The 16,682-nt window shown below is 37.1% G+C and overlaps 1 protein-coding gene across 1 annotated transcript; it reads right to left on the reverse strand.

Moving 5' to 3' along the window:
- Window positions 1-9,947: 9,947 nt before the first annotated feature.
- On the reverse strand, window positions 9,948-10,877 carry LOC104564898 (taste receptor type 2 member 40). Its single transcript, XM_010211532.2, has one exon. It carries the CDS (start codon window positions 10,875-10,877, stop codon window positions 9,948-9,950), a length of 930 nt encoding a protein of 309 aa, XP_010209834.2.
- Window positions 10,878-16,682: the final 5,805 nt, after the last annotated feature.

The following is a 16,682-nucleotide window of genomic DNA, read 5'->3' on the forward strand; positions in this document are numbered from 1 at the left end:
CCACAGACCGAGAGATGACATGCAGAATGAGCTGCTCTATCGCAGCAGTTGGAACCTGCAGTTTCCTCGGTCCTCTTCTTGCCCTTTTTGAAGACTGGTGTAACATTGGCTTTCGTCCAGCCCTCAGGCACATCTCCTGTTCTCCATGACCTTTCAAAGATGACTGAGAGTGTGTAGCATCGCCAAGCTTCCGCAGCAATTGAGGGTGCATCTCATTGGGACCCATGGAATTGTGTGTGCTTAAAAGATCCCTAACCTGATCCTCCTCAACCAAGGGAAAGACTTCTTCTCTCCAGACCTGATTCTCTAGTCCTTCCAGATTTTGGGATCCTGAGGGCTGGCCTTATCAATAAAGACCGAAGCAAAGAAGATATTCATTATCTCTGCCTTCTCTATACTGTTTGTCACCAGGGCCCTTATACCATTCAGCAGTGGTCCTACATTCATCCTAGTCTTCAATTTATTGATGGAGTTTTATGTCTTCATTTTTGATTTTAATCCTAGAATCTTCCTCTCTCACCTCAGTCTTCTTTATATTTCAGATATCTTCATCACTTCTTTGTTTTTCTTGTCTTATTTTCTCTTTCCATATTTCATCTCCCTTTCTGATACTGTTGTATGGTCCCATTTAGGTCATTGTGAATATCAAGAATTTTGTGATTCCTGTGCTTGATTTTATTTTACGATCTTTTATTTATGATTTGTTACTCTATCTTGTGGCCCTGTACCTTCACCTCTGCATCAGATTCAATCCTCATGTTTGGACTATTTTCCAACATTTTTAGTGTCTCAGAATTGGAATGTTTTTCTTTATGTGTTATTTTTCTTGACAGTAAAGAGACTTTCACCTTAAGTTCGCATTCCTAAAGACATAATAAATCTCATTTAATTCCTGTCATTCTTATAAGCAGCCTGTGTGGATCTTAAAATGTATATGGTATACCTTCTTTTCTTGTTCTTCAGAATCTCCCTTTCTGATCAAAAGAGCTAGATTTGAATTAAGGGTCAGAAAGATGTGCTATTGCTTTTGCTGGTATGTATAGGAGGAGTAAAGGGCATGTTATAAATATTCAATCTCCATTTTCTGTATTTGAGAGAGATCTTGGAATCATAAGTATTTACTTATTTCACAATAGGCTGCATTTCCTTTTTTCCCTAGAGATACTTTCATTTTACCCCTGCAATCATCTTGTTCTTATTCTGTGTGCCTATTTCTAATTCCAGGTTTTATCCATATTCTGGGTCACTTCATACCCCAGAAAACAAACAAACGAACAAACAAACAAACCTGCAATGTTCTCTTAGGAAAGAGGGAATAGTGATCTGGGCTGATGACACAAGTTAGAAGGCATCAGCAGCACAGAGAAGGATCACAGCATCCTATAGGAAGGATAATCTGAGGACAAGGGTAAGGTGACCAGATGAAATATATTGCTAAAGAATACAAAATCAGGCACAGGATGATTAATTTTTTTTTTTTTTTTTTGCGCTATGAACTTAAGACAGAAGAAGAAAAATGCTTACATCTTACTGTTTTGCAATCAATGAACAGGAACTATTATAGTTATAATAAGAGGTAAATGCAAACGCAATTCTAAGTGATCTCAGTTGAGAGTTTTCCATTTAGATAGATGTAGGGTACGGCGCTCGGAAGATCTCACGATGTACGGGAAGAATAGGGAACTAAGGCATATGCCATATTAGGTAAAGAGCAACGCTTATTGGCTATATAGGCATGCTTCCGCCTTTGCTACCTTTATAAGATCCAGCCTGCGTATATTAAACGCCATTTGCAGCATCCTCATATTGGTGTCTGTGCTCTCTGGCCCGGGCACGGGTTGGACGTGCCTGGCCGCCTCGGCGGACGGAGTCGATTGCCAATGTCAGGCAACAGATAGAGGATTATTATGAGAGTTGTACAATAAGATTATTTAGATCACTGTGCAGAATACTGTAACCTATCTTGGTCACACAGGCTCAGGAAAGATATAACAAAGTTAGAAAAATACTGAGAAGGGCTTTGAGGATGATCAGAAGAATAGAAAGTCCATCTTATGAACAAAGGAGTGAATTGAGCAGCTAGGAGGCTAACAAAAATTTCTGTCTAACAAAACAAACTTCTACATATCTTGACAGAGATCCTTCTCTATCCTTTGTCACGAGGGCACCAATCCATTTTTCAGCGGACTCACATTTTCCTTAGTCTTCTTTTTTTTTTTTTTTTTGCTGTTGATGTATTTGAAGAAGCCCTACTTTTTATCCTTTTATCCTTTATGCCTGCCGGATTTAATTCCAAGTAGGCCTTAGCCTCTTTGTCACATCCTTACATACTCTGACAGTATCAGTATATTCCTCCCAAGTGGCCTGTCCATTTTTCCACATTGTGTACACTTTTATCTTCTGCTTGAGTTTGTCAGAACCTCCTTGCTCATTCATGTGGGTCTCTTGTCTCCTGTGCCTGACTTCTTACTCATAGGAATGCACCAATCTTGAGCTTGGAGGAAGTGATGCTTGAACATTAACCATTTTGGACTTCCTTCCAAAGCCCTGAAAAATGGAACAAAGGAAAGAATCAGAGCTTCAGCTTCTATTTGATTCAAGAAAACTCTGATTCAGAATGCTGTTGGGATGATGTGAAAGGGCTTTACAGATGTCCTGTTATTGTTACAGTGCGTTTTATAAACTGGAGGAAGCCTCTTTCCTAATAAAACTCCTAGGCTAGAGTTTTACTAGACCAGGACTGTATATCTTTAGCTCTTTTTTTTTTCCCAAGTATCAAAGAAAGATTCAGAAAGAGCAAGACTGAAAATAACTGAGTACTGTCTTAAGAAGGCGCTTTCAGATGTTAATCCTAGGCATGCAAATCAGTCCATAATCAATATTCTACTTATGCTCATGATGTTAGCATATTTGCTTCCGACAGTGATAGCGATTGATAATGGCTAATATTTTAATTCTCTTTTCACTTTGTAGTTAGATTTAGAGTGTGTGTAGTACATTTAGAGTTGTGTTACATTTGGAAGGCTAGGGAGTATGCCCTATTCAATACAGGAAGAATATGGAGAAAAACAATTGTGTTTGATAACAGTAGGAAAGAAAATAGATCTCAAGGAAGCTGAAAGAGAGGGAAAGAAGATTATCAAACAAATCGGAGCATCCCTTTTCTGCTCACTATTTTAGAACAAGAACATTTTTCAAAATTTTTGGTCATTAGACCAAAAGCCTGTTCTGTGTGAGCTTCTGTGAAAGATATCTATAGGTGTTTCCGAAAAATAGCATAGTGGTTGTAGTGGTCTCCTATGGTCTTAAAGTCCATAAAACTTGCTCTGATTTGTGTGCGCATGTGTATGAAAGAAAGAGTGAGTGCTTATGGATGATGATCACAAGAAGATGTAAAATGGCAAAATATTTGTGTAAAGTTAGACCAAGAATGTGCAGGCAAATATAATTTTTAAAAGTGAAAGGCAGTAAGCACTGCAAAGAAAAAAAATGACTTCCAAAAGAAGTTGTATTTGTCTCTGTACTGAGATTTTATTATTAAATCATGAGATTTTATTATTAATATATTGTATATATTTTATTTTTATTGTATATATTGTATATATTTATTATATTTTTATTGTATATATTTTAATTATTGTATATATTTTAATAATGATTATATTTAAATTAATTAATCAGATCCTGTCCTAAAACTATGTATCAACTTTCACAAGTACCATATGTGTGTACTGATGTTGATCAAAGAAAAATAAGGATGTTCTTAGTGCTCTTTTTATGCCCAGAAATTAAGGCACAGTTATGGATCTCTGAGAGAGCTTCGAAGACAAAAGATTTTTCATTTCTTTTAGTTCAGAAAAAATTGCTTTGATTGCAAAAGTCCAATCATCAATTTTAATGATGAAAATCAGAGTGATTTGCTGTTTGCATATTCTGTTTAGATCATTTAACTCTCTGAATTTAACCTGTATGTAAACTTTCTGTATAACTTCATCTTGTTCTCAGAAGAAAATGCAACAAAAAATTAGGAAAGGCTTCAGGGTAAGCTATTAACTGTGCTAGTTAAGCTAGGTCTATTGTGTAGCTGCTCCCTGAATAGCCTTCCAATGTAAAAGTGAGTGTCATGGACTAGAGCAGATCTGGCTAATATCAATAAACAAGCTCTTTCAATCATGTGCAAATGATTTTATAGAGCAAAGTCATAGTATCCTGGAAAGAAAACAATATTCCATGTACAACCAAAGAACAGCTGTAATTGTTTTATTGAAGAATTTCAGCTCTGCTGCAAAGATACAATCCAAGGATATAAAGCCTAAACATGAATATGTCATTTTATTACACTAATCATATTCTCAGGAGGACACTTCAGTCTCTACCTGAAGGATTATATCTTTTTTTCCCACTAGAAAAAAATCCAATAAAATTTATTGGATAAAAATCCAGTAAATGTTTCAGATAAATCTCATAATCCATGGATAGAACAGGAACTAGAAGCAAGGGCTCTGCTCTTCCAGCTCAGGGCACTTAATAGTAAGTGACAGTCATGTTCTCTGTTGCAACCAGTTAGTATTACACCATGGAAAACTTTATGAAGAGTATGGCGAGAACCTCCTTATTCCCTCACAATCACAGCCTAATCAACATTCCATTGATAAAGAAAATTTCTGAGATATTTGTTGCAGGCTGTCAAGCTGAGGAAGACCTTAAATCCAGGTCCTCTGTTTCTTGAAGAAGTTTCTAGAGAGCAGACTAGTAAAGAACTACATGCCATGGAGCTGATAAACGCCATTGGTCCATGTAGGGTGTGAGCAGCACAAACTTAATGCTTGGAGAATTTGTATGCTGCTTGACTTCGGTTTTCTTAACCCCACCAGAATTCAAGCAAGATATAGACAGAGGACTTCTCGGTGCTTGCAGAACTGAAACTGAGACACAAATACATTTCAAAGACAAACAATAAGAGATTGAGTGAATTTTACAAGTTTCTTCCTGAGTCTGCTTGAACCTCTGTTTAGAATCTGGCTTGCTTACAACACATTTCATCATGAAAAACCTAAGGGTTAAGTTGTCTTCTGGCTTGAAGAAAATACAGTTGTTGATCCCATCAGAGTAACAGTGACTTACCTTTATATTTAACAATACCGTTGCTTAGGCAAAGTTATTGCTGGCAAGTCAAAAGTCACAAAAACAGTGCAATAATAACCAGGGCAGCAGATCACAAGCACATCATTTTCATGTGTGAGCACAAAGTCCTATATTTCTTCCTATTAGAGACATAGGTACCTGGGAGTTTTCACAAATTCATTTCAGTGAAAGCTGAAAAGTTACCTCTGAAGAACAGCAAATCTGCTTATGTAATGTTTATACATGAGTGACAATGCTGTTTCTCAAGTTAATTCCTCTGCAGTCTCCCTCTAAATATTTAGATGTACAAATTATCTGTAGCCTTGGTATCTCTTAATTCTTTTTGTGGATACAGAACAAGCCTGTACTACAGCCCATGAGTGTTTTGACAAAACCCATAGAAGAGAACAGCACCAGCTAAAAGAGCTGCTACAATAGTCATATTGTTTCCAGAATTCTCAACAAAAGACACTTTTGTTTGGAAAGTATGTATAGATAGTCTATGAAAAGCCCACATTGATATCATATATATGTAGGTTTGGATATGAAATGCAGAGCACTTCATCATAGAATCATAGAATCATAGAAGGCTTAAGGTTGGAAGGGACCTCTAGAGGTCATCTAGTCCAATCCCCCTGCATACGCAGGGTCACCTAGAGCACATGGCACAGGGCTGCATCCAAGCAGGTTTTGAAGATCGCCACAGAAGGAGACTCCACAACCTCTCTTGGCAACCTGTTCCAGTGCTCTGTCACCCTCACTGTTAAAATTTTTTTCCTTAAGTTCCTGTGGAACTTTTGATGCTTCAGTTTGTGGCCGTTTCCTCTAGTTCTGTCGGTGGCCACCACTGAAAAGAGGCCAACACCATCCTCCTCACTCCCTCCCTTGAGGTACTTATAGACACTGATCAGGTCTCCTGTCAGCCTTCTCTTCTCCAGGCTGAACAGGCCCAGCTCTCTCAGTCTCTCCTCATAGGGCAGATGTTCCAGGCCCCAGATCATCCTTGTGGCCCTGTGCTGGACTCTCTCCAGCAGCTCCACATCCCTCTTGTACTGGGGAGCCCAGAACTGGACACAGTACTCCAGATGTGGACTCACCAGGGCTGAGTAGAGGGTGAGGATCACCTCCCTCGACCTGCTAAAGCAGATCTTCTTAATGCACCCCAGGATCCCATTGGCCTTCTTGGCCACAAGGGCACACTGCTGCCTCATGGTCAACTTGTCGTCCACCATGATGCCCAGGTCCCTCTCTGCAGCGCTGCTCTCCAGAAGGTCCAGAAGTTTGGTCCCCAGCCTGTACTGGTGCCTGGGGCTAATCCTCCCTGTGTGCAGGACCTTTCACTTGTTTTTGTTGAATTTCATAAGATTTCTCACTGCCGAATCAAACTGCCCACTTCAATCAATATCACAAGGTTACATAATGAAAAATGTCACAGGATTAAGCAGAGTTTACATAAGTTTTTATTTAATCATTAAAAAGTTTTCCCAAAAATATGGAAACTAAAATTATTCAAACTACATATAAATATAGTGTGAAAGTAAAATATCAATAATTATACAATCATATGGTTCCCATGCAAAATAGATTCAGAATAATTTTAAAGATTATCTTGCATTCAGTTTTTCATCTTAAAATACTAGGCACTTACAAAAGTGTAGATGGAGCTTCATTAAGTCATCTGTATTCAATGAGCATAGGAATATACAAAAACCTGCCTTGTTTATAGTGCAACTGAGAGACTAATTTAGTCTGCTATAAATATCGAAGAAAAAAAAATAGAATTCTTCAAAAAGAAAGATTTTAAATCCCTTTCAAATGTTAAGATGAAGTCCAGAGGTGTCTGAACATTTTCTGTAATTCACTATCCTCCTCCTGTTTTCTTGCTTCCTTAGAAAAGCTAAATTACTTTTTCAGCTGAAACAACTGGAACATCTATGAACATGCTATTCCTCTCTGCTCCTTTTCTTGATGAGCCAGGTTTGCTGCAAAAGAGCCAACGCCTTGAAAAATGATATAGTGTCCTTATAAGCCTGTGTCTGAATGGAAAGAAAGTGCCTGGCAGTGAACATTTTGATGATCCCCTCCATGCAAACTCTAGAAACAGGAGGTAAGAAATGTGCATATTAGTGTGCCTTCCAAGAAGTGTGAAGAAGGGGCTGTATCTGAGCACTATTAAAAGTGTTTCATGACAGGCTTTCGTGTTTTTTAAATTCATATTTTGATGCATGCTGATGCATAGACTCCACAGCATGTTTTATAGCATTTCAGTTATTAGAAGTCCATCTGTGCTTATGGATATGCAAATAGTAGAAAGGACTGTATAACAACCTGTCAGATACTTGGTACCTCTTTGCATTTATTGCCCTCAGCTAATGACTATAATCAAAGTATTATTTTATTACTTTGAAAACAGGACAGTGTGTGATTGGAAAGCAAATGAGGGGTGTTCACAAGGCTTTTAATCCTCATCAAATTCAGGAGTCAGCTGTGTTCATCCAGTTTATTCTTACGTTTGAAGGTCAGGATGCCTGATTCTATTGCTGATTCTTTTAGGAAATATGTGGGTGGTACCTGGCATGTATTCTGTTCTGTTGTTGCCTTTTTTTCCCCCCCTCTGAATTACTAAGTTATTGATTTTCCATGATTATGAACTTCTGAACTGCTTTTAACTCCCTTTCTTATCCTTTTTGACCAAAGCCTGTGTGTGAGTTCATCAATAACCTGTAAGTCCCTATTACCATTTTATGTAGCAGAGTGTGTCTTCTACAAAGAAATGCGAAACATTGCAATATACATTATTAAAATGCATTCATAATGTTGTATTTTTATAATACTTCTCCTTTGGGGAACTAAAATCACATAATATAGTAGCTTAGAAGGAATCAGTTATTCACTAGATTTTTGGGCAAAAAAAGACATACTTTTGATTAAACTGGTAATTTACAAAAATCCAGAAGAGAATGAGCTGTGAACTTTGCTTGTTTCCTGATTTGTTTTATCCTGCAGATTTTAAACAGAACTGAGAGTGTCCCTAGGTAGCATAGTTGTATCTAGAAATAGTTGAACATTTTAGAAGGATTTGGTAAGACAAATTTCAAAGTTTGTTCAGGTTGCCAACTTTTGGGGAACATTGACAAGTTCAAGATGGGGGGATCAAGGCAAGGACTTCCAGTTTGCAAACAAACCTTATGTGGGAGAGAAGAATACCATAGACGGATGATTTCAAAGAATCATAGACTCTGGTATCTATTTTGTTATCACTACAAGGCTACTTTTTAAAATTATTATTATGATTTATTTCTCTCCCAGAACAAATGTTTATCAGCCTGTTTAATGACTTGTCAAATAGAAAACCACGGATTCAGGACAATTTCTAGACAACATATATTTTACAGAGGATTTATTAATGAAGTATCAGTTAGCACAGGAAAAGAAAGAAAGGTGTATTAGAAGTTAGAACTTGTATGCTCCTTTCCAGTATTTCTATCCACTTTCTCTCTAGGGTTCCAGAACATATATTGATGTGCAGGTAACTTTTTCATTTCACTCCATGTGCAAAAAGACAGCTGTAGAGGGAAGACCAATTAAAAGTCTGAAAAAATAACAGAGGAATCTCTTCCAAATCTGATGCCTGCTAAGGAATGGGGTTAGGTTTTTTACTCATAAAGGATGAAAAGGGGGAAAAGGGAGTATATGGCAAAATAGTTATGTGATACAGACTGTTCAGGAAGTCCCTGTGGAACAGCCACATAACTCATCATGGAGCAGGCCACAATATCTGTTTTGAATGGACCCAACTACATCTCACTTGCTTCTGTGGTCAGACAGATGTGGGATTCTTTCCCTAAGGTCAGTAAGGGGACACCAGGTAGCTGACAGAGGATGGAATAAATCTCCCAACGCCTGTGTTTGACAGTGGTAAGTCAGGAACCACAGCTTGTCACAGATGCTTTCTTTAAAATGGTGTCATTGCCATATCCTGGATTTTCACAGGCTCCATTAAATGCTTCTAGTCCACTTCTGGCACCTATCCAACAGTTGATATCATAAGGGGAAGTAAAACTCCTGTATATAAAATTCTTTACTCTGGTACTTAAAAAAAAAAAAAATCACATTCCAGCCTAAACTCAGCTTAAATGCACACAAATTGGGTCAAATAGATTGATTGTGGCAACATCAAAACCAGTTATTAAAAATTACAAAGGACTAAGTCCAATAGTCAATACAGGGCTCAAGCAGACTTCTGAACATACCAGAAGACCATGTATGAAAAGTCTTCGGTGAAAATAGCCTTAACAGGATATAAACTTACATTACAACTGAAAAGGATAATAAAATCCCAGTACTAACATAACAAGAATATGCTGAGTTTTGGACTCTGTTGAAATGTGTGATTTGTCCAGGACAGTCTAATATATTTCTAAAGCTGTGAATTCTTGTAGCCCCCAAAATTACAAAATACAACTTAGTTATCTTTACTGAATCACATCGGAACCTTAAAGATGTTTCCAGAATCAACAAATAAATTCAAATCCTCGGAAATTATACAGAATCATAAACAAATTTCTGAATCCTTTGGTTTTAGCATCCATAATTATGTCCCTGTACATACAATCGTCTTTTAAAACTGGAGAAAACTCACAGAAATCATCATTTCAAAGATCATATTAAGATAAAGCAATATCCTGTATTCTTAGCATCTTTGTGATTCCAAATCAGGGCTATAATCTACTCATTCATGCTCCTAATATTTTATGCTTCCAGTGACTTTGATTTAATTCATACAGATCTAAATGAGAAAGCCCAGGCTAACCAATGGACTTTCATATGGATCTAGGTCTCCTTTGACAGTTTGTGTGGTTAAAAATCCTAGCTGGCAGCTCTTGATATTTGGGGTTGCTCCAGATTAAGATCATAGAGTGTCCTGAAGGACAAGCAGCCATTACAGCTGTACATAATGCTTCCCCAGTGCTGAAAGGTAAGAACATGTCAGATAAAATAAGCACCAAAGCAATAAAATATGTAACATACAGAATGAGGAAGGAGAGGACTGACTTTATGGCACCCATGTGGGCTTCTGAGCAAGGATCCCTGAAGCCAGTTGTATTATTTTGCATCTTTCTCATGTGTCTCCACAGAGACCTAATGAGCAAGATACTTGAAACAACAAACAATATCAAGGGCAAGGCTATACCAGCGTTACAGAGAAGAATCAATACAAAAAAACTAGTTCTCATTGTGGCTGTCCTTTCTGAAGAGTTTGTCACAGTTAAAGGAGCAGTAAAGTTGTCATGCACGCTGTAGATGTTCCAGAAGAAAGGAAAACTGGTTGCAAAGGAAAAAAGAGATGATGTTATTAGCATCCAGGGCACAAGATTGGAAATTCTTTGCTTCAGCCAGATGAAGAAAGATTGTGTAGAAGTGGCAACCGTCGTACAATAGAAGACACTAAGCCAGGCAGCAAACCAGAGGCTGGCATAGTTCAGGAACATAAAAACTGTCTTGTAAGTTACAAATAAATTGTCAACATAGTAGAAAGATGGGAAGACCAAACCTACAAACAAATCCTGCATAATCCAGTACTGCAAACAGATTCTTGATAAACTCAGAAAGATGATCAACATGTCATAGGAGATAATGTTCCTCACCCAGCTAGCTGAACTGACAGCCAAGATAGCTGCATTTCCTAGAAGTCCTGCCACAGATCCAATCAGAGCAGTTATGATAAAAATAAGAGAAAATAAATTGGACATTGCAACTCTCAAGAACTCACAAATTTCACTCAGCTTTCCCTGGGCTCCTGAAAGCTCTAGATATGCAGGATAATGCCAATCCCAAGTACATGCCATTAGTGCATGCTCACCTATTTATCTCAGGAAAAGAAGTTTCATAATAAATAATTTATTATTTTACATTTGTTTGATAATTAATTGGCCAGCTGCATTCTCTAAGTATGCAAATTGGATAAATATTCAATTACTGTCATTTTCAGTTCAGAGAAAGGATTTGCATTTAAAGGGCTTAGATGCTTTTTTTTAAGATTGCCTCGTACTACAGTTTCCACAGATCACTCTGATTTTATGTATAGAAAATGGAGAGGACTTTAAAATGTATGTGTGTTTTCTCATTCTAACTTCCCTCACTTGTGCATCTGTTTGACAGATATTCTCACTGGGAGCACTAGGTTTAAAGAAAGATGTTTAGAGACTCACTACTGTATGTTCCATTTTTCTTAGTAAAAGAACACAGTACAGTAAATATGCCAAAACCAGCTTCTGAGAAAGGCAGGGATCATTCCTATCAATTAATTGATGAAGCCAACCTACATTTTGTTCTTGTTAATCAGTGTCATAATGTGGAGCCAAACTACTGTGTTATTTCTTTACTGATGGCACACTTTTTAGTTCCTGTTTTTATACACTCACAGTTCTCCAGCCTTCTTTTGACAATTTCTCAGATCCCTCTTTGTAGCACAGGCTTCTTTACTTCCTGACCTTTCATTTGTATATTAGTTCTGTTAGTCTTCGTTCAGAACATTGCTTTAACACAACAGTAGACTTTCCCGGGTTCTGTCCTCATTCTCTTTGAGACTACAGTTTGAACTCTTGTCTAGCTTACGCTGTCAGAATTAGCATTCCTGCCTCTTTTAAAAAGAAGAATGACTTAATGTTTTGGTGGCCAAGTAATTCCCTCTGTCTGGAAGAGAATCTGGCCCTTTGTCCCACCTCTCGCATAGATGTGCCAGCTGTTGTAAAGTGGAAGAGAAAGATTTAGGTGCTCACAACAAGAGAGGCATCTTAACTTCAGAAAATGATTTGACAGGAACATTACCAAGAAGAATAGGAGTCTCTCTACCTTGAAAAGTCACCTCAGTCAAGATAAAGTGTACTCTAGGTAAGAGACTATCTATACAGTTCACATATGTGTGGAGCCGTATTTCTGCAGCCACAGAAAATCCAGAGTATTAAAATTGTAAATCAAATTACTGTGGTTAAAGCTTTATGGAATTATTTGAACAATTGAAAATTATTATGCTATTTTAGCTGAGCAATTCTCTGATGAGGAGTATAGAAAATACATTATAGAATTGAACATTCAGTATATTCAATATTCATATTCAGCAATACATTGCTGAATTCTTACATGTTAGGTGATGAGACTGAAGGCTAATCATAAAAACATAGGCTTGTTGAGTTTTTAAGAGGAACAAGAAGAGGGAAAGCTATCCATTAGCCAAGTAAGTGAAAACAGAGCATTCTGAATGCTATCAAAGGAGGGCAGCTGGCCCATTGACTGAGGTGTAAAACCTCTGCCACAGACCTCTACAACTTATAGTATCTGAAGTTAATATTTTTTGAGGCTTGAACAGATACTAGGATATTAACTCTTACCTTCTTCCATCACTCAGGTCGCCATGTTACAATCCCTTTCAGACCTACTATCGTGTAGGAATTGCCTACCCCTCATTTTGACTCCCTGAAGCTAGAGCCTCTCTATTCCTTGTGGTGGCTGTAATTGTCAATGGCTTTTCCGCCCTTCTTCCTGTTAAACATAAAGATGCATCTGGTCTACTGGTGGTAGATAAGAGAGCAAGTGCTCTGAGATGAATAGAAAAGAGGGAAGGGAAGGGAAGGGAAGGGAAGGGAAGGGAAGGGAAGGGAAGGGAAGGGAAGGGAAGGGAAGGGAAGGGAAGGGAAGGGAAGGGAAGGGAAGGGAAGGGAAGGGAAGGGAAGGGAAGGGAAGCTCCCATACATATGGATATGTAACTCAAAATCTCCAAGAACATCTTTGCCTCTTAAGGTATCTCTCTTTGTCACCCTGGACAGGCAACTCCAATTTTGGCCTAAGATGAATCTCTCCATCCATCCATCAGTCCTCTCATCCAAAGTGGAAAACATTATGGCTCTCAGTTTATCCTGCTTTCATCTTTCTGGAGTTTTCTAGCTATCAGTTGCAGTGCTACAGAGTTCTGATGTATTCAAAACAAATTTTTGCTTTTGATGGTTACAATGGTAACCATCATAACCTTTATTATCCTATGGCAGACAGTCTTTTATGTGAATAGGCATTTTCTTCATGTTGCTTTAATCCACACTGGTCACTGGTACAATCATCTTTTTTTAATGATAATCTTTTCAAGATGCCAATCAAATTTATATTGATACATCGTATTTTTATAATGCTTGTCCATATACTGCTTTTCATTTATTTGTAAAGATGACTATTTTTTTTAAGATTTAAAGATGACTTTTTATAAAGATGCCTTCTTTTGTGCCATATTTTTGGAAGGGTTCACATAACTTAGAAGATCAAAGTTCAAATTCAATGTCACTTCAGGACAGTTATTAAGGGAATATTTTTTCGAAATCTGCCTGGATTCATAATCATCTTGGATGCAGAGACAATGTTTGCACCATCTCCCAAACACGTCAATGAAATTCTTAATAATTACACATTTTTATTAACCATACCTCTATCTGATTCTAAAAAGACTATCTAAAATATAACTCACATTAGATATTTTTATGTATGACAGCTGGAAGGCATGTCCAACACTGTATACTTTCCAATGTGCTGATCAGTGTTAGACTTTAGAATCATAGAATCATGGAATCCTTAAGGTTGGAAGGGACCTTTAGAGATGATCTAGTCCAACCCCCTGCACATGCAGAGTGACCTAGAGGAGCTTAAAAGAGCTAATGTTTTGTATACAGAAAAGGAAGAAGTCAGAGATTCTTTCACAGAGAAAAAGAAAGCCAGAGATCTTCTCACTAACTTTTGGATGTAAGAGGGCAGAGCTGTCATCTGTGCCTTAGAGATAACAAGGGAATTAGCTGATAAGGACTACTTGTGACGTCTTGCCCTCACATCACCTCCTCTTCCTACCTCAGTAGTTACAGAAGGTATCTTTTTTTTTTTTTTTTTTGCCTTGTCTTCACTTTCAGTAGTTAACAAAGGTGCCTTCAAAGCTTTATAAGCTGTATATTCAATACCAACGTCAGGCTGCATATTGTCAATACACAATCTCCTTTGAGCTAAACCTTTTTCACGGCTTAAATACAAACACAGACATTGCACCATTGCACTGTCCTGTGATGTCTAAACTGAAGAAGACTTTCATACCCAATTTGTTGTATGGAAATTGAAAGGTATGTTTACATGGTTTAGTGCTACCAGGTGCAAATGTACTCTCTTCTTACTCCAAATTAAATAAATGCAAGTAGGCTCTGCTTGGAAAGGCACAGAGCAGTAGTGTGCAAATTACTGAGCTTCAAATAATAAACCCAGTCAAACAGATTTTTTATGAAGTATGGGACATGCTGGTTTTAGATAAAATATGGATTATATCTGGATGTCTCATAGCAAGGGCATAAAGATCATATCTATGTGCAATTAATATGTAGATATTATGTTAGAGAGAGACTTGAATTCTGGAATAACTGATTTAATGTCCTGTTTGTCTCTGTAACAGTGCCACTTCTGAATTATTCAACAAACCATTTTGCAATAGAATACTATTTATGAGCACACTCTCCAGTAGAAACTAAGAGTGTCCACTAGCTCCAATATTCAATCTTATGGCCTGTGATGGCTTAGGAGAAGAAACATCACCTTCCACATCATTTACACCAATCCTTGCAAAATAGCTTTCTCCCTACCAATTTAGAGTAGTGTAGTTTACTGAGAAAGTAGCATCACTAGCTGAAAGAGCTATCCTACTTAATTTACAAGGTCTGGAAAAACACACTCATCTACATACATTCAAAGCATTTCTAGGTAGTATATGGAGGAGGATCCATATGCTGTGACAATAACAATTTTTAATTCTAATAATTAAATTAATACAAATAATTGCATATTAATAATAATACTATATTAATAATACGGTTTTATAACATGATATGTTATTATATCATGATAATATATTATTATAATAGTATTATTAATGAAAATTAAATTAATATAAATAATAACTAACTTAATAATTTAGTCTTTTTGTGGTAAAGTTGTGGTAAAGTTACATTCAACCTTGAGGAGGCAGAGAATCTGTTTAAAAAGATATGGGCTTATGAAACTGTATTAACTCCAATGACATCCCAGTGGTATATTGTTCGAAAGCTTTTGAGTCTTCTCAAATTTCATTTCAAAACAGAGAACATCTAAGGGTGATTTTGCCACTGCTGAACGCTTAATATAACTTTTGACTATGCTAGTTTTTTTCCTTTAACCTGGGTAGTCATCTTACTTTTGTTAAAGAAAGAAGTGGACAAACCTCAAAAAAAGAGGTGAACTTTCCTTTAAAAGATGGTTATAAACTACTACAGAAGCTTATAAGCTGGATTATTTCCTGCAGATCAGAACTGGCCCTAATTGCTTGGCCAAGATTTAATTACTCTTAGTTTAAATTATATTGTGTTCAGAATGATCATAGCCATTGTATCAAAGCCTAGATACTGTTCACTAGGGAAGAAAGGTAAAGATAATTCATTACCTACAGTTTGTGAGCTATTTAACATCATAATTATGCAAGTGGATAAGTTCAAACACATAGGTAAGACACCTGTATAAACAGCATATTGCCATGAACAAATTTGTCATGTCAGTTCACAAAGATACCTCCACTGTAAAATCACTTACAGTTAAATGTGGTCAGCTGTCAACACACATTTTCATACTGGTTCTGGGTCCATACTAATGCAGCTAATGAAAAACATTTATGAAAGTGAGTTAGAGTTGTAGCTATTATAAGGAAAGCTGTAAAACAGGAAAGAATAGAAATCTCTAAAAGGGAAAAGTGGAAGAAATACATAAAACAAATGTTTCTTAATACATGTAACATAAAATTTTGAAAGATATGTTAAAGCAAGGATTACAGGGATTACAGGATTACAATTTGTTGCATAATCCCAGTTCCTCATTCAAGATCTTAGCTTGCATAAAGATATGGGACTGGACCAGCTTATAAATTACTGATAAATTGCCACAATGAGCAAAACACCCCTGCATCTGTTGGACAGTTTGGAAAACAGCAGTGCCCCTATCAGTGAAACAGGAGTTGTATTTTGTTACATACACTAAGCCCAATCTCACCCATTTACCCAAAGAGTATTTGCAAAGTAAGCTAAAGGGAGCTGGGCTATTGCAAGTAAAGTATTGGGTCAGCAAGAACCTTTTTCACACTAGCGTTGTTTAGTAAATGTAGAAGTATAAAGCTACCAGTAACCTAGGAGGTAAAAAGAACTGGGAATAAGTAACTGGCTTCAACCATAAAATAACTCTTTTATCACTCTATAATCAAAGTAAGATGTTAGAAAAGCACTCCTGGGATAAGGAAGAAATCTTGATTGATGGAACTAGAAAGATTTGGATTTCATAAAGCAGATCAGAAATTAGGGAAGCCATCTATTAATCTTCAAACTAGTGAACCAAGACATCATATTGTCCTGAGAACCTAGCCAGGTGGAGAGGTAAGGTGACTCCAGACTGGTTCCCCAAAACTCTCAGCAGCCACGGAAACAGGTGGTGGAAACAAAACTTCCACCACTCAGTTTTCTAAG

Source organism: Tinamus guttatus, unplaced genomic scaffold (assembly GCF_059628265.1).
Source record: "Tinamus guttatus ecotype Peru unplaced genomic scaffold, ASM5962826v1 Tinamus_guttatus_pri_ptg000646l, whole genome shotgun sequence".
Classification (NCBI taxonomy): Eukaryota; Metazoa; Chordata; class Aves; order Tinamiformes; family Tinamidae; genus Tinamus; species Tinamus guttatus.

What these genes read in the sequence shown, in the direction of transcription:
- LOC104564898 (XM_010211532.2), bottom strand. Translation starts at nt 10,877, where the DNA reads ATGTCCAATTTATTTTCTCTTATTTTTATCATAACTGCTCTGATTGGA.